This window comes from Callithrix jacchus, chromosome 4 (assembly GCF_049354715.1).
Source record: "Callithrix jacchus isolate 240 chromosome 4, calJac240_pri, whole genome shotgun sequence".
NCBI classification, from domain to species: Eukaryota; Metazoa; Chordata; class Mammalia; order Primates; family Cebidae; genus Callithrix; species Callithrix jacchus.
Window position 1 is genome coordinate 142,030,795 of NC_133505.1, and position 18,701 is coordinate 142,049,495.

Genomic DNA, 18,701 nt, shown 5'->3' on the forward strand with positions numbered 1-18,701 from the left:
GTCTTCAGCAAAGTGAGTTTAAACACAGGAGTTTTTCTGAAAATATACTTGTATCCATAAATTTTAGATCTTGCAAATATGAGTTTTTAGCAAATCTCTCCTGAGCCTCATAGATGTCTGCAAGGTATCTGCAGTTGGCTGTTGCATAGGTGCTATGAACTTTACATGTCTCAAATTGAAGTCCTTCATATATATATATATATTTTTTTTTTTTTTTGCATAGGTACATACATGGCAATGTGGTTTGTTGCCTCCATCACCTATTTCTGGCATTTCTTTATCCCTCCCTAATTTCCCTACCCCCTCTGTCCCTCCCCTAGTGCCCCCCAACAGGCCCCAGTATGTGGTGCTTCCCTCCCTGTGTCCAGGTGTTCTCATTGTTCATCTCCCACCTATCTTTTCCTTCACATGGGTTTAATAATCAATTCCTAGCTCCTTATTATTTTTGGCTTGAATTATTGCAACAGCCCCTTCTGGTCTTATGTCTTTCAGTAGGCTTTTCCCGGTCTTTTGATAGCTTCTAGAATGAGCTTTTGAAACAACCCGTATGATCATGTCATTCCCTTGCTTTAAATCCTTTGATGGCTCCTTACTACCTTCAGGATAAAAGTCACCTCCTTAACATGCCAGACAAGGACCTCCTCAATGCTGTCCACTTGCTCAGATCTAGCTTCTTCTACTTTCAACCTTGCATCCTAAGCTGCAGCCATTATGAAACATTTCTGGACACATTAGGCTTTTGAATATTCTGTATCTAATGCCTCAAATGTATCCTCCCGCCCACCCAGCTTCTCTTAAAACCCAATTCATCCACTTCTCACCACATGGCCTCACAGTTTCCCTTCACTGTCCTTTTATTGCTTTTATGTTTAGTTTTGTGACTCTTTGATTAAAGTTACTTTCGCCTGTTAGACTGTAAGTTCCATAGGTGCAGGGACTACTTTCGTTTTATTGACTATTATAACATCCAGACTCTCTACCACAGTGCACGGAGAAAACAGCAGGCACCCAAAGTATGTGTTAAATGAATAAATAATAAAAATGCCAGTGCTGGTAAGGTGAGTAGGGATGGGGATCATCGAGAGAATAAGGACCAGAAGAACATAAGAGAGGAAAATGGCCAAAAGCACAAGTGGAGAGGTCTGCCATAGAAAGAAAATACAGTCCCTTCTCTGAGACTCAAAAATAGCTGCAGGAGGGTCAAATTACAGAAATGTGGAGAAAGTAGGGATGAAAACATGAGGGAATTCATGTTATATGGCCTCTCTTCAAGAAAGCAGAAGACCAAGTCAACTTGGAGTAAGAAATGAGCAGCTTGAGTGAGAAATGCGGACATTCTTTTCTCACCGGCTTCTGTAGTGAATGGGGTAGAGTCAGCAGGGAAGAACTAAAATGATGACCAAGACTGTGGGCCTTGCTAAGGTAAATAATCACAAATCTCACAAAGAAGACAGTCAATACAAATAAGATAATTTTTTGAAAAGCTATGGTTACATACTAGAGTAGCAGTGAGAAAAATGGGCAACTGGTTGTGCCCCCACCAGTCCTGGGGACTAGTGAAACAAATGGACAACTGAATGTCCCCCCACCAAGCCTGGGGATTGGTGAGATAAGTGATAACGCTCCAAGTACTGCTGATGTGTTTGCCATCATATTGCTAAATAATGCTGCTTCTATTTCCTAGTGGTCTTAGGAACCTGGTTTGAGCAAAATGAAAACTGATTGCAGATAACCAAGGAGGCAAGAAGCACCAGAATGCACCCCCATTTTTAGAATTCTTGCAAACTGAAGGGTCATTTGGGTTACCCACTTCCTTTTTTGGTACTAAACCATTTCCTAATCTCTTATCACTAGGGAATAGTTCTTCCCAAACCAGGTCACCAAGAGACAGTGGTGTGTAAGAGGTGGCTATGCCTATAGCAATGGGGAAGCCGTAAGAGAGGTAAAAAGAGAAAAGACTCATTAAGTACAAAAAAATTCAAGTAAATGAGTAATAAAAGCAAATCTGTTCCAATACATTGAAACATCTTTTATTGTATGCATGGCTTGTCTGAATAAAAGAGACACTTAAATAAGAAAAATTTCTTCCTTTTTTATGTACCTAAAGGGGAACCATATTAAATTTAGACACCATAATGACCCGTTATTGTGACTTCTAAGTAATTATAAAAATGTCAGCATACAGTAGATTGTCCATAGTTTATGAAAAGATTAGCATATGGTTAACTTCTCAAGCAAAGGAAATACACATTAGTCAACAGGTATCTAAATTTAATTATTAGACATTGTATATATACTCATCCCTTTGTGTCTCACAAAGCTGGATACATCTTTATGTAAAATTCTTGTTTTTAAGTAGGGTAGTCTACAGCCCATATATCACTACTCATATACTTGCAGATAATGGAATAATGAAAACAAAATTTCATTACAGGATCTTAAAATGAAAAGGGCCCCTTCCTTCACTTCAGAACCACTGGCAATTATCTAGGTCCTGCCTTCAGGCTAAACTGAGAAGATAAGCAGCCTGCAGGATCTCACTCTGTAGAGAGTAAAGAGGGTCCTGGAAACAGGGAGAGCACTTGCCCAAAGTGGCATGTAACAAAACTGTTGTGGGTGAAGAGACAAAGCAGGGGCTGAGGTACACATGTCAAATACAATGGCAGAGGCACAAGTATAAAAGAAGCATTCAAACAAGTCGCCAGACCTTCAAGAGAATCAAGGCCTCATAAGTTCCTTTCAGAGTAGAAGAGAGTCCTTCTTAATTTCTGGAGGCTTTGAGATTCCTCTGTGGAAGTCATTTAGGGACACTGTTGATGGGAGTGGAATCTGTGGGTGTGAGGTAAAGGTAACTCACACAGGCTTTGCTGTTACATCACTGGGATACCACCCACCTTCTTTATGGGACATTAATCTTTCTAGAATCCAGAATAACAGATACTTCTCAAATGTAAATAACATTTATATGAAATTAATACTTTTTTCTCAAAACCATTGTTGTAAGTTATTGAAATAAATTATGGGGAAAGGAAAAATATATTAGTGCTATCTGCATTAGGATTCTTCATGGGACACAAATAAGCATTTTAGTTTTAACTTACTTATAAGGTAAGATTTCAGATCAGTGTCATCACTATCCTAAGCCAGCATGCTCTTATTGACTCTACACGCTTAATTGACTCTACAAGTTAGTTTTGATTCATTTCTCTTCAGATTAAAAAAGAAAACTTCAAATATTACTAAAATTCTAAAGCAAATTCAAGCATACATTAATTTTATTAAATTTAAAAAATTAGAGATAAATCACTGTATTTTGATAAATAGAATTACTGAAGTAAAAAATTATATAAATTGATATTATTCTTTAGCAATAGAAAAGAAGCAACAATTGTGACCATATTTCCAATGATTTAGTGTATATTAACTAACTGCTGGCTATTTGGAAAATCTGTTTCTATTATAAATTTGTTGTTGGTCTTAACATAATAATAAGTCATATTATTCCTATGATTAATAATAATTCAGATTCATTCCTGGTACATGGATCAGTAAATGGAAAAATATTTTCTGTATAAAGTGATTCTTAAAAATAGTGTTATACAGCACAATTATTAGATACTTTGAAGACTAAGAAAAACACATGCACATTGAAGGCAATCTATATCCTGCCTATTACTCTTCTGAGAGGCTGACAGATTTACCAATGTAAATTTTGCATGTGTGCGTGTTTGGCTGGAAGAGGAACTACCATGAAGTTATCTAATGCTTTTGGGTTCTCTGTTCTTGTTTTGAACTAGGCAAGAAAGCAGCTGTTCCTGAACATAACTACGTGTACGCTTTGGATTAGAAGTCTGTCCTTTGGAATTAAGCCAGCATGCTCTTATTGACTCTAAATGATTAATAAAATAATGAAAATTATGAAGTCACTCTTCTGGTCACATGAAGGTTAGCTATAATAGATACTTATATAATTATCTTAGAATAACAAAACCAATAACTACTATTCATTTAATGAGTTTTTAGAGAAGAATATAAGCAAAAATAAGAGTAATTTCTCCACATTTTCAAAAATAATCTAACTTTTCTGTGCAGAGTAATTACGGTACATCTAGCATTTATATAAAAGCATACTTGACTGTGTTAATGTTGAAACACTAATAGAAGGTAAATAATACCCACATAAATGGATAATACAGGTTAATCCTTAGGCAAGCAAAAATAAAAAGGCTAAAAAACAAAAAATGTCCAAAATACAAAAAGGAGAACAAAGTTTGTCAGCACTACTTGTTTTCAAAGCTTCTGAGTTTCTCTCTTTCCTGAGAGCACCTGTATTCTCTTTCCTATTAGATGCAATTTTTAGCACACCTTGGTAAAAATGTTCTGGAATGAACGTGGAGGAAAACATTCTCCTGCTCCCACTCCCCTGTGTAAGAGTTGTTACTGATTTGTTTCTGGATAATTAACTCAAGTCTTGTCCCCTCCTCCTCCAGTGAGGAGCCAGAAACAATTGCTGCCATCACCCACTAACATTTCAATGAACCAGACGAAATGCTGGAAGGTACCTGGCACAATTAGCAACAGAGCAGGTGTGTTCCACTCGGAAGAACATATAAGATGCAGCAGCTGCCAAGCTATTAAGAGGTATAATTTTGTTTCTTATTCCATAGTTTGAAAAGAAAAGAAAATGATTGAGGTTTCTTTTTTTCATTAAAAATATAGAGAACATAATTCTTAAAACTTACACACAAAGAAGGGTACAATGAAACAAACACAAACAGGGATGTAAGGTGGGCAGGGTAGCTCATGCCTATAATCCCAGTAGTATTGAGAGGCTGAGGCATGTGGATCACTTGAGGTCAGGAGTTTGAGACCATCCTGGCCAACATAGCAAAACCCCTTCTCTACTAAAACTGCAAAAGTTTGCCCTGTGTGTTGGTGCACGCCTGTAATATCAGCTACTTGGGAAGCTGAGGCATGAGAATTGCTTGAACTTGGGAGGTGGAGGTTACACCGAGCTGAGATCTCACCACTGCACTCCATTTTGGCAACAGAGTGAGACTCTGTCTCAAAAACAAACAGAAAGCCAAAGAAAACAAAAACAAACAAAAAAACAGGGATGTAAAAAACCAGTGTGATATAAAACCTGGCTAACTGTGCAGGTGCCAACTGTGTGACTGTGTTGCTGACTAAGTGGTGAAGGAAAATGGGCACTGGCATGAAAATATGGAAGCCATGGTCCTAGTTAGCAGAGTCATTTTAAACGAACCTTTTATAGTTTCATGGATCTTGATTTCCCATAGAATGAAGGAGTTGATTAGAATCACCAAGGATGATCTCTAAGGTCCTTTCCACGTCACTAGTTCCGTAATTCTATGAACTTAGATGCCCCACAATTTTAGTCACTTATCAGAGACTACTTTTCATGTTCTTTTAAAAAAAAAAAATCATATATGTGTTAATAAAAATAAGACTTGCAGATGAAATTAAATATCTGATAAAACTCTGTGGGACGTTTATAAGGTAAGGTCTTGGTAAAATCAAACCATGTATGTTTTGATAAAGGAGCTAGGTGTGAAGAAGCTCAGTTACACATTTCTCAAGAGTTAGTTCCATGACTCAGAGAGCACCCAAATCATTTTAATTACTTGAGGCAACATTGTATTTCTTAGGGGCTTCTTTTTACATAAACATAGATCATTTGTTATACTTTCTCTCACTGGGAAGTAAAATACTGTCTAACTACACACAGCACATTCCTAAGAGAAAAAAATATATGCAGATTCTATTCTAACACATGGATTCAACAAAAGAAATTCAAGCATCTTAAGCTTTAAGGCCTAATTTGAGTTCCATATCCTCCATGAGAACTTTCCTACTCCCTAGCCCAAATTGAGTTTTATCCTCTGCCACTGCTTTACATGACTATAAATTCCTTAAATCTATTAGAATTAGGGTTTGGGCTTCAGTGGGTTTAGGCTGAAGTAGACCTCAAGGGAGATGATGGTATCTGAAGAACTGGTCTGCTGGAATATGAATATGAAGATATGTCTGAAGCACGGAGATCAGTCTGTGAGGGGCAAAAGTCATCAACTACAGTCTAAACGAAGACTGGTGCAGTGAGTCCACCTAAGTAGAGGAGTGGCACAGGCAGTGAGAACTGGGAAGTTTTGGAAGCAAGTAGGGGGTCCCTATACATAAGAACACAGGCACATCAGGAATATGAAGGGGCAATACCAACTTCACAGGTAAGACACCGACAGAGTTCTTTATATATCCTCTGGCAGAGTCAGAGTTAACTCAAGGGTAATAGACAGAAACATACTAACAGGGGGTATTAGGTCACCTCAGTTTCAAAGGTTAACATCTTGTAGAGTCAGGGACGTGAGAAAGTCACAAAAGTAAAGGCTGTATCTTTCATAGCATCAACAGTTTTTAATATAGACTAAAAGCATTGTTAGCTGTCACAGCAACCCTTTATACCAATGTTATAAATGCTTCCACTGCATTCAAGGTTTTTATGTTACAAATTTAGACCTCAGGTTTGTGTTATGTTTGTGTTAACCTCATGTTTATGTTATGGACCTCATGTGTGTGTAACCCCCTAATTCACATGTTGGAATCCTAACCCTCAATGAGATGGTTATTAGGAGATATTTGTGAGATAGTTAGGTCATGAGGGCAGAGCCTTCACAAATGGAATTGGTGCTTTTATGAGAGGCACAAGAAAGCTTGCTTCCTCTCGCTGCCCAGTGAGGATAAATGAAGTTGCAAACCAGGGAGGAGACTTTCACCAGACCCTGGATCTGCCAGCACATTGTTCTTGAACTTCCCAGCTTCCAGAACTAGGAGAAATAAATTTTGTTGTTTAAGCCACCCAGTCTATATGTGTTACAGCAGACACACTAAAACAAGCATTTTCCTGAATTCTTAAATCTGGTGCTGAATTATAAACAATGAGTACTGTTACATATGCAACATTTGCCATAATCAAATTCCTGCCAATCCTTTTGACTGTGCCCCTTACAGTCCTTACATTGTTGTAGGCCACCATCACCATATACCCTTGCTTATTTGAAACTAATGTTTTACCAAGAAACCAGTTTTCTTTCAGCTCCTTACAGCACAGGCTATTCATTCTCACATGGTTCATGGTTCTCTCATGAACCACGAGAGCCAGGAGTTAATAGTGGCCTCTTCTTAGCTCCCTACTGGTGATTTTAGAGTACTGTAATGCCAAAGCACTTTTCTTTGGGTGCTTGGACACCTGGCTATTCCATTCTCTACTTATCTTTGCATCTGTGATCTGCAGACCTTGTGGTCACTCTAACACAATGGCTGTCAATGTTGGGTACAATTAAAATTACCTGGAAAGCTTTAGAAATCTGCCCTTACCGAGGTACCATTTCATCAATTAAATGTATTTGAAGGGATGGAGATTGTTATCCATGTCTAGTTTTTTAATTGGTTTGGTGATTTCGATGTGAAGCCAAAGTTGAGACCTTTGTTCTAACCTAAGAATTAAGGATGTCAGCTCTTTGTTCATCAGTTTCCTCCTCATCCTAACTCTTGCTATCATCCTGGAATCTTAATGTGCAAGACTATATCCTGTACAACACTGGGTCCTAGTTCCTTGACTAGTTCAACTCTAATAACATGTTCTTCAATTTTACATCAACTCCTACACATCCTCTATGAATTTATCACAACTTGAAGCTGCCTGACATCTGAGATACTAAATAAGCAAAAGAGTTTATGGCCTTGAACACTATAGTTCCAGCTTGCTGATTCCTTTTCTGTGTGACACTGTGCCTCTACCTGGGCCCCAGTAGCTTACTGCAACCTTGCAGAGGAGAACCCTGCTTTCTAACTCTGTCAATCTTCTAATTCTACATCCTTTCCAACCGGATAATCCTTCATGGCGCATCACTCTGGTAACTCTTACCAATGCTTAAGTCTCTTAACCTCTTGTATTCCTTTCACATTCACAACACCAATTCTCTATTAAACCAAATCTGCTACGCCCTAGATGCTGAGAAGAGACTACTGAAGAAAAAAAATCCAACTGCACAGATTTATGTCACTTCCATTTTTATCTAAAACAGCAGCTCTCAGAAGTACTAATGAATCTTTTTATACGTCCTAAATGAGTCCCTATTTTCCTTACTCAAATGGTTATTATTCTCCTTGTGCTCCTATCTCACTCCTTTGCCCCTCATATTAGAAGTGAACCTTGCTTTTGTTCTGGAGAACATAAAAATATCTTTAATTTCTAGACTTCAACCCTTTATCAACATATCTGCATCCCTATCCACACTTACCTGTGTTAGAGGGGCACTGCTCTAAGTGCCATACTGTTAGCATTTTTGGCCAGAGAATTATTTGTTGAGGGGAGCTGTTCTCTGAATTCTAGGATACTTAGCAACATCCATGACCTCTACCCACCAGATGCCAGAATTATCCCCCACCTTGTAGCTGAGACAACAAAAAATGTCTCCAAACCTCGCCAAATGACTCCTGGAAGGCAAAATCACTTTCAGTTGAGAACCCTCTGCTTGGAGCAAGACTAATCTGTAAACATGTCTTTCCAATACGTCCTGCTTCCTCCAAGATCCACTGTGTCCTTGATGTCCTTTCTTTATCTGTCTTCAACCTGAACCTGTCTATTGGCTTTGTCTCCTTAATATATAATTTGATGTCTGTCCATTATTTAAAAAATAATTCATGGACATCAGGTCTCCCTTTAGCCACTGCTGAATCTTTTTTTATTCTTCAAAGTGAAACTTTGACTTCCATGAGAGTTCACTTGCTGAGGCCTCATTCAATCTTTAATCTACTCTTCAATCCTTGCCAATCTACTGATTCTGGTACAAAGCTACCAGGGTCCTCTTGATGACCAAATGCTTCGACAACCTAACTGCTTGGCTGTTTCCAACTATTCTCTTCTTGAACTTGTCTTGGCTTCCAGTGCACTTGTTTTTTTCTTTTTTTTTTTCCTTTTCCTTTATTCTTTCTTAATCTTCTCTTCCTTTGACTGTCCCTTAATACTAGTGTTTAACTGGGTTCTGTCCTTGGTGTTCTCCTCTTATAACTCTATGACATACTGGGCTCTTCCTTCATTACAAGCTTCCACTTACTGATAAAACAGAACCAACACACTAATTCTTTCTCATTTGATTTTGAAGCCCTACATTCTTTCAAATTCCAACCCTGCATTTCTGGCTCCCAGTGAATATTTCTATCTGGGAGCACTACAGATACTACCAACAAATTGAGATATCTAAAACCAAGCTTATCAACTCTAACTGCAAGGAATGGTGATTCCTTGTCCCTGTCTTCCCATATCTTTCTTATTTACTTCATTACTTCGGTGGCACCACTATTTATTCAGTTGTATAAGTGAAAACCCTTAGCAAAATCCTAGATTCCAATTTCATTAATAAAATCAAATCAACCATGAAATCCTGTCAATTACAGCTAATGTCCTTTGCCCTCCTCCACTACTTCAGGTTTTTATATTTTGTTTCCATGGATTCCTAATTTCCTTATCTTAGGTCCTTAGCTACCTCAAATTCAGCAACCATTCTGCTGCACTAGAATGAACTTTCTAACATGCAAATCTGCTCAAGTCACTCCCTGGATTACCTCCTCCTTCAGGGATCCTCTTTGTCTGGAGTATAAAATCTGAGTGTTTTAGCAGAGTAAAACACTGTGGCCTGGCTCCTGCATTTCTCCTGTCCTTCTCTGTATTAGAACCTATGCCCAGATAAAATCATACCATCCCATAACTTACTCATGTTATCTGCTGGAAAGTTTTTTCTAACTTCACTGACCTAACACATATTTTTTCATCCTAGATGCCTCAGGTCAAGTATTTCCTCCTTTGGAACTCTTCCTGGACTCCCACAGGGTATATTTAAGAGGGTTCTTCCTATGTGTTCCCAAAGCATTGTGTACACATCTTCATTATAGTTTGCACCAGTCTACTGGACCTGCTTGCTTGCAGATGTCACCCATCAGCCTTAAGAGCAAGTGCCTTGCCTACTCTTGAAACTCCTGTTTCAGTGGGGATTATCAGAGTGCATGGAAGAAGGCATTCAATAAATACATTATGAATGAGTGAATGATATATGTCAGGTTCAACTGCTAAAAAACTTCATTGTGACATTGTAATGATATGTATGTGAGATGTATTTGTAAAAAAAAAATTTATGTTGGTTCATGGAATCAAGAAGCAGTGAGATTATTCAGTTTAAGGGAAGAGCTAATGTCATATAACAAAACAAGTTTAATAAGCAATATACATGATAGTGTAGTGCTTATTAAACCTTTCTACCAAAGTACTGCTAACATCAGAAGAATACTGACTGAAAACCCTCAAGGGTCTGATGACACAGACTAAAATACATGGCTGATCATACAGCTACATTCATTTTAATGTAAAAACATTTTAAATTATTTGCAAGTAAAAGGAATACTCCAGACACACAGAATATCTTAATTTTGTGAACTCCAGTGACCTTGCAGCATAACTGTTTACCTCCCAGGTGGGGCTGATGACACTGCCAGTATCACAGTTAAAGAAATAAGTGCAGAGTGGAAATAGCACACCTAAAGCCACAAGTTCCTTGTCCCATCACTTAGGTTGTGACTTGGAGTCTACTTTAACCTCTCTGAGCCTCCTCAGTTTCCTTATCTGGAAAATAACTATAATACTCGCCTTACATATTCCATAATGATGTTAGTGCCAGGACAAAAAAATGTGAACAATAAAGGATAATAAACAAAGTAATATTTTATCCAGAGAGAGTGAAAATCAAAGTACATATGTAACACATATTCTTAAAAACATTTACCTTTTGAGAAGCTGGAGATTTTTCTATTTCAGTTTTTTCCTCGGGGCTTAAAGGAGGGGATCGCTCCTTTATCTCAGGAGGCAGTTCTTGATACAGTGCTGAAATTGTAAAAAGGAATTCATGTAACCAAATTGAGGAGCACTGTTCCATAGGGAAAAAACGATGGTAGGGGCAAATATCAAATTAAAGAAATCAATATTCCATTCCGTGGTGTATCAATAAGATACCTAAAACTTGCTTGATATGGCAATTTGCAGTTTTACTTATTCGTTATCAAAAGAAGTATGATTGGAAAATTTTAATCATCAGGATTTCAGAAATGTAGATGGTGGTGTTGTCACTTACTATGTGGTCAGACAGATGCTTATTTTATTTTATCTCAAAACATATTTACCGGGAACCTGCTAAATGCAAGGTTATCTGCTAGGAACTGCTGGGGGATATATGGAGATCATCAAAAGATAGTCTTCACTAGCAAGAAACTTAAAGTCTGGTCAGAGAAAGACATGTTCACAAGTAATTACAATATAAAATAAATGTGACGTTATTTGAAAGCGAAATAATTACAAAGGCAAACTCCGATGTGGGGATGGAAAAACGCTTAATGGAAGAAGTGGTAGTTGTAGCAGACTCTGAAGACTAGGTAGGATTTTATCAGGTAGAAGTATGCAGAAAAAATAATTTGGGGGCAGGGCGTGGTGGCTCATGCCAGCACTTTGGGAGGCCAAGGTAGGCAGATCACTTGAGGCCAAGGGTTTCAGACCAGCCTGGTCAACATGGTGAAACCCTGTCTCTACCCAAAAATGTAAAAATTAGCTGAGCATGGTGGCATGTGCCTGTGGTCCCAGCTATCGGAGGCTGAGGCACAAGAACTGCTTGAACCTGGGAGGTGGAGGTTGCAGTGAGCTGAGACAGCACCACTGCACTCTAGCACGGGAGACAGAGTGAGACTCTGTCTCAAAAAAAAGGAAAGAGTAATTTGAGAAGATAATATGAAATCAATAAGCATGCAGTTAGGACTATATATGATATTGAATCTATATACAGTGTTGAATTTAAGATTCATTTAATCCAATATTCTATATAATCTATTGCATCTATATAGGGTATTGGATCTAAATAGCTATGTGCAAATTTTAAAGGGTTAAAAAGAAAATCTATTTTGATTAAGAACAACTCTGAATTGAAAGAAATTGCTGAAATATACTTGATCAACACTGTACAACTAAGATTATGAGATGTACTAACTGTCTTTATATATGGGGTAATATTATTCCTGGGTTTCTTTATCTTGTATTTTAAGAGTGTTAGATGTGATGGGGAAGCTGATCATGTTGTTCTTTCCAGCATCTTAAGATACAACAAGAATAAATTCTTTATAATAGTGGGAGTACAAATTTCTTTTATTGTGTTGTTCTCTTAGAGGACAGGCTCTCAATGGAACAGTGGGTAGAGATTCTGCTTGTATACTTCTTTAGATCATTTACTTTGCATAGTTGGCTTCAGATAAAGATCAGGAACAATTCTTCCTACTATTTTTAGACTAGAATATGCTACTGACAGTCATTTTCTTTTCTCTAACGTTAAAACTGGGCAATTGAGTTTTTTGTTAAATTCAGGTAAACAAAGGAATAAAAGGGAAAGGGAACCCCTAATGAAGCGGGAGAATTCAATCATTATAGTCTCAGATTTTCTAAGTTTTCTTTTTCTTTTCCTGTTTGATCTGGTCTTTACAAGGCTTTTTAAAGAAGCAGTGATTGATGCCAAAAGAAGACATAAATTATTCTGGGATACAATAAGGAATTATGGCAGTTGAGGATGTTCACTACTGAGACAAAGAATTGATTTCTGTATGTAGCCATCACTTATCACTGCAATATGCTTCAGAGGTCTGGCTTTGGTCATTATGGAAGAAGAACATACTTTATTAGATTTTTTAAAAAATGTATTTTTCTAGAGATGGAGTCGTCTTATATCGCCAAGACTGGTCTCAAACTCTTGGCCTCAAGTGATCCTCCCTCTTTAGTCTTCTGAAGTGTTGGGATTACGGGCATGAGCTGCTGCATTTAGCCTTAATAGCTTTTTAATTCACTGTAGATCAGATATCTATATTCTCTCAAGATCTGCAAGCCTAAGAGGTTATTTTTGTAAACTAGATTCTAAAATTAAAGCACTAATCCCACCCTGCCTAGAGATACACAAGTGAAAAATTAAAAAAAAAAAATTTCCACTGGTATACGAAAAGACCAGTGGATTCTAATATCTTGTTAAAATGAGGCATACTCCAGACTGACTATGATTGTGCCGGCAGTTCTTGATTTAAAAAGCTTGATTTAAACAGAAGCTACCCCTGTTTAACCTCAGCTGTTGACCCTGTGGGAGAGCCAACAATGGGAAGAAGGAACTTGGCTATTTTAGATAATCTGGAAGTTAGAAGTGCTGAGTTTATGGAACTTACATGCTGTCTTACGCCTACATAGGAATTAACCTGTCCTAAAATTTCTTCCTTTCATATTGCCTTGTGTTTTTTCCATTACGCAACCTTTTCTAAACAGAAAAATATACCTCTCATAGAGTTTAAGAGTTACATGTCAAAATTAGCTGGGATGGTAGCACACGCCTGTAGTTCCAGCACTCAGGAGGCTGAGATGGGAGGACTGATTGAGCCCGGGAGGTCAAGGTGGCAGTGAGCCGTGATTGCATCACTGTACTCTAACCTGGGTGACAAAGTGAGATCTTGTCTTTAAAAAAAAAAAAAAGGAGTTATATGTCATTTATTACTTACAAGAAGATAACTAAAACAGCTACACAAAAGAAATTAAGAGTGGGAGTGAGAAGTGGTGTAAGTTTTGAGACACATAGCACTTTTTAGGGGAGGAGTTTGCTGACTGGTAGATAAACTGAGGAAGGGAGCTGCAATGAGACTTAGGGCCACTTGAAAGACTGGGGAGGGGAGCACTGGGAAGAATCTGGGTGCAGAGAAGGTCGTGGGAAGGTGCCAAAGATAGATAATTTTATCTAGGCTTAGCCCAGCTTAGCCCAGCATCTGGTAATCACAAAGAAAATTTTTCTTTCATTCCTTCAACTCTTTGGCTGTCAAATTTCAAAACTTAAGTTAGAATCAATATTTTTGTTTAGTCGTAGTTTTGGGTTAAACAGTTTCGTGGACTAGCCTGAAAACCAACTATTATTTATAATAATTATTTCTTTGCAGAAACAAAAGACTTAAATATTCAAGATACAGATTGTTCTCAATTTCAAGGCTGCCTACCCTACATTTTGTTTTGTTTTTTTGAGACAGAGTTTCGCTCTTGTTACCCAGGCTGGAGTGCAATGGCGTGATCTGGGCTCACCGCAACCTTCGCCTCCTGGGTTCAGGCAATTCTCCTGCCTCAGCCTCCTGAGTAGCTGGGATTACAGGTACGTGCCACCATGCCCGGCTAATTTTTTTGTATTTTTAATAGAGACGGGGTTTCATCATGTTGACCAAAATGGTCTCGATCTCTTGACCTTGTGATCCACCCGCCTCGGCCTCCCAAAGTGCTGGGATTACAGGCTTGAGCCACCGCGCCTGGCCCACTACATTTTTTTTTTAAGATAGAGTTTTGCATGTTTCCCAGGCTGGACTGCATTGGTGTGATCCTGGCTCACTGCAAACTATGCCTTCCTGGTTCAAGCACTCTTGCCTCAGCCTCCTAAGTAGCTGGGATTACTGCAGCCTCCACCACACCTGGCTAATTATTTGTATTGTCAGTAGAGACAAGGTTTTGTCATGTTGGCTGCGCTGGTCTCGAACTCCTGACCTCAAGTGATCTGCCTGCCCTGGCCTCCCAAAGTGCTAGGATCACAGGCGTGAAACACCGCGCCTGGCCTGCCCGTATTACATTTTGAATCAGAACCACAATTTTAGTGCTTACAGAAGATATCCCTCAATTTCTTCATTTTACAGAAGGAAACTGGGGCATATCAGTGTAAGTTGTTGAGCTGAGGTTAGAAGTCAGTTTTCCCGACCCGAGTGTTGTGCTTTTCCTAACATGCTATCAAGTTAACTGTGGATAGGATGCATTCTTCTGAAGAAGCACTACTATACTTCTTCCCTTTAATGATAGTTTTAAAGTTATTATTATTTTTTGTTTTCAGGCTCTCTGTATTAGTTCTGTTTTCACCTCTCAAGGCCTAGTGGTGAATCTACAGCTCTCAGAAACTCACATGAAGATTTTCTTGTCTAGTTCATTTTTTTTTCCATAAATGAGGGCTAAATTTACTTGAGAAGGAAACAATTTATTGTAGTTTTGTTTTCGCAGGTTACCAGCTAGGACTGAGGTATACAAAGTAAAAGAACTGCAGTTGGGGAACTAGAGGCTCTTAAGATGCCAGTCAACTGAGGAGTCACTGTGGCAAGAGAAGAACTGGCAGAACTGTGCATGAAGCAGGTGGCAGGGTCAAATGAGTTGAATAAGAAAGCTGGCAGCTAGAGGGGCATGGTCCCCTGGGATAAGAAGTCCGTGAAACAAACATTCCAATCTCAGAATGTTGCAGCTTTCTAATGTACTAGTGCCTCCTCTCTCTCTTTCTTTTTTTTTTTTTTACATCATGGGAATGAAAAGCAATACCCATTGGCAAACATATGCAAAGGTTACAAAGACAGTAAATTAAAGACTAGAAAATGATAAAATCTTGGACTATCAGTTATACCATATTAGTAAACCAGGAAGGGAGCATAAAACTTACTTTCACTAGCCACATGATTAGCTGGAAAATAACCTTCCTGTCCCTTTCCTATGCTGCCATACCACCAGTCTTCATTATCTTTGAGAAACACTCGGATAATGTCTCCGCGATGGATGGTTAGTTCATCTGATCGATTCGCTGTGTAGTCATAAAGAGCCACTACCTAAGAGAGAGATAAGACCACCACAGCTTTATCACAACTGTACCACAGAGAAAACCCCCAACATTCACTTCCTCTTGCAGAAGAGCAGCTGAAACCAAAGCAGTACTTTGGTAAGTGTGAGGCTGTCTCAAGGTTTGCTAATGGGATGAGGGGTGGTGGGAACACAGCAGGAGAAGCAAGATAAAACACTGTGGGATTGAGAAATGGTTATGAGCATTCAATACACTAAGATTAGCTTCAAAATAGCAGATGTTAATTTTTTTAAGTGAATTACTTGTGAAGCAAATTTAAAAAGCTTGCACACCATTTACTTTTTTAGAATTGTTTTATACTACCTTTATGTCTCCTCTGTGCTAAGCAGATGCAACTGAAACAAAATTATTCAGATCTACAGTTGTACAAAAAGCAAAGCTCAATGGAACAACCTGATTTCATCACTTGGTTTATTGTTAATGCCTCTTTTGAGATAAATTTCTCTAAACACACATATATTTTTTGATGTTGAATATCAACAACTTAAGCTTTCTACCTTTAAAAAGTATCCTTATGAGCTTTGTACTTGATATGAATTTAAGAAGAAAAGCCTTTTTATGAGAATCCCCTTCTTTGTGTTACAGTAATCATTAAATTCGGTTTCCTTTTCTTTTGAAAACCCAAGTCGAAATGATATGGCAGTGGCTGCACAGGCATTTAAAAATCCTTGGCTGGGCATGGTGGCTCATGCCTGTAATCTCAGCACTTTGGGAGGCTGAGGCAGGAGAATTGCTTGAAGCCAAGAGTTTGAGATCAGCCTGAGCAACAAAGCCAGAACCCCCATCACTCTACAAAAAAATAAAAAAAATTAGTTGGGTGTGGTAATGTGTGCCTACAGTCCTAGCCACTTAGGAGGCTGAGGTGGGAGGATTGCTTGAGTCCCGGGGTTTGGCGGCTGCAGTGCGCTATGACTGCACGACTATACTTCAGCCTGGGTGACACAGAAAGACCTTCTCTCTAAAAAAAAAAAAAAAAAAAATTAAAAAAAATCCTTTATAGTAGTTACAAGGAGGAAGATCTCATTTCATTTTAGATTTAGATCTGATACACTGTATAAAGTAGGCCATAATAACATCTATACTAAGTAATACATTTATGCTGTTTTACTCTCTACATAAACAGTATCTGAAAATGTATAGGTTATACAACTACATATGTAATGGAAAATTACACATATAGTTACATATATGTAGTGTGTACCAGTGTGCACAGCACATGTGAGAGTTCAGGGAAGAGAAACCTAAGAGTCCAATGTGGTGGGAAGCTGGCCTTGGATGTGAGAGCTGAGATAGAAGGGTAGGAGAGGAGTAAATAGGGCTCAGATCGTGCATGTTGAAAAAGTTCTGACTCAATAATATGGTCAATGGAAAGGCACAGAAGAGTTTTAACCAGAGGATTCCATTATAGCTCACATAACTGTTTCTGGTACCTTTTAATCCATTTAACAATATTTATTAACACATCAACCAGGCAAGTCTAATGAATGAGCTCAACTCATTCTGCTGTCACCATATAAGGGCAGTAATGAAAATTCAATTCAAATGGCTCAAATGCAATGCCTATTGTACAGCTTAACAGATTACCTAATTTACCACATGCGATGTGGGGTGTTATTTAAGGCTTATACATTTTTATAACTTTAGAAATTGATGTTAAACCACTTATGTAAAACTGGAACTTTTAACTTTTCTCTTTGTTTTCCAAATTTCTCTTTTACCTAGTAGTATCACAACAGAAGAAGAAAGCAAAAACGTACTGAGTGCTTACCATGTTCTAGATAGCATGCTAGTTGTTGAGGTGTCATTTTGCTTAATCCTTTGACAATTTGGTGAGGCCATGTATCCTTATTTTCATTTTACAAAAGAGAAATCTGATGTCCAGAGAAATTTAGAAACTTCCCTAAAGTCAACTAGTAAGTGATAGAATCAAGACTTAAACCCAGCCTCTCTCTCTCCTTCCTTCCCTTCTTTGTTTCTTCTTCCCCAGTTCCAGGAAACTCTGGGATGGTTTGTTCCTGTTGTTCCTTATCCTGGCTGTGGTAGACTGAAACACCTCAAATTTAATGAGTCTTATGCAAATATGAGGTTAATGTATGCTCATTTGTCTGGAGCCCTAGGTGGCTGTTGAGAAGGAGAGCAGTGGAGATTCGGCTTAGGCAACAGAATCACTTAGGAAGTCCTACATCAGGCTGTGTCACTGTATGGACCTTGGACAATCTGAAACTTATCAAGCGAAGTTCGAAAAATTTTCCTGAATTTTACACATAGGGATGTCTTGATAAAAGAATCCCTTCAGAGGCACAGGGGTCCGAAAAGCCTATGAGAGCCCACATTACACCTTTCCTATTACAGTACCTCTTGATTATTCTCTCTTTACAGAACCAAATATGGCACACCAATTTGGCATGATCCACTAGTACCTGTAAACTTGTTCTGCAATCTGTGACTGTTATGGACTGAATTGTGTCACTCAAAATTCATAGGCTGGAGCCCTAGCCCTAGTGGGAATGTATTTGGAGATATGGCCTTTAAGGAGGTAATGAAGGTTAAACAGTCATATGGGTGAGGCCTGGATCAACAGGACTGGTGTTTTTATAAGAGGAAGATGCAGTGAGAAAGTGGACATCTACGAGCGAACTTGAGAGACTGCAGGAGAAACCGACTGTGCTAGCACCTTGATCTTGGTCTTCCAGCCTCCAGAATTGTGAGAAAATAAATTTCTTCCTCAAAAAAAAATTATTTCAATAGCTTTAGGGGTACAAGCGGTTTTTGGTTACATGGATGAACTGTACAGTGGTGAAGTCTGGGCTTTCAGTGTACCCTGTCATGCAAATAGTATACATTGTACCCCACAGGTAATTTTTTTTTTTTTTTTTTTTTTTTTGAGACAGAGTTTTGCTCTGTCACCAGGTTGGAGTGCAC

General features: G+C 38.4%; 1 protein-coding gene across 36 annotated transcripts in view; it reads right to left on the reverse strand.

The window, feature by feature from the left end:
* Positions 1 to 18,701, reverse strand: part of AHI1 (Abelson helper integration site 1) — a 239,998-nt gene that overhangs the window by 37,543 nt on the left and 183,754 nt on the right. For 32 of the 36 annotated variants that reach the window (XR_013534548.1, XM_035296764.3, XM_078370106.1 and 29 more), the window contains 2 exons: positions 15,585 to 15,747; positions 10,854 to 10,951 (listed from right to left, as the gene is read on the reverse strand). Coding sequence is in view for 32 of the 36 variants with exons in the window: in XM_035296764.3 (XP_035152655.3) it covers positions 10,854 to 10,951; positions 15,585 to 15,747 (261 nt within the window). In the remaining 4 variants the exon portion in view is untranslated. Of the gene's footprint in view, positions 1 to 10,853; positions 10,952 to 15,584; positions 15,748 to 18,701 lie in introns of those variants that run through there. The other 4 variants (XM_035296776.3, XM_017971412.4, XR_013534547.1 and 1 more) reach the window with 3 other exon arrangements.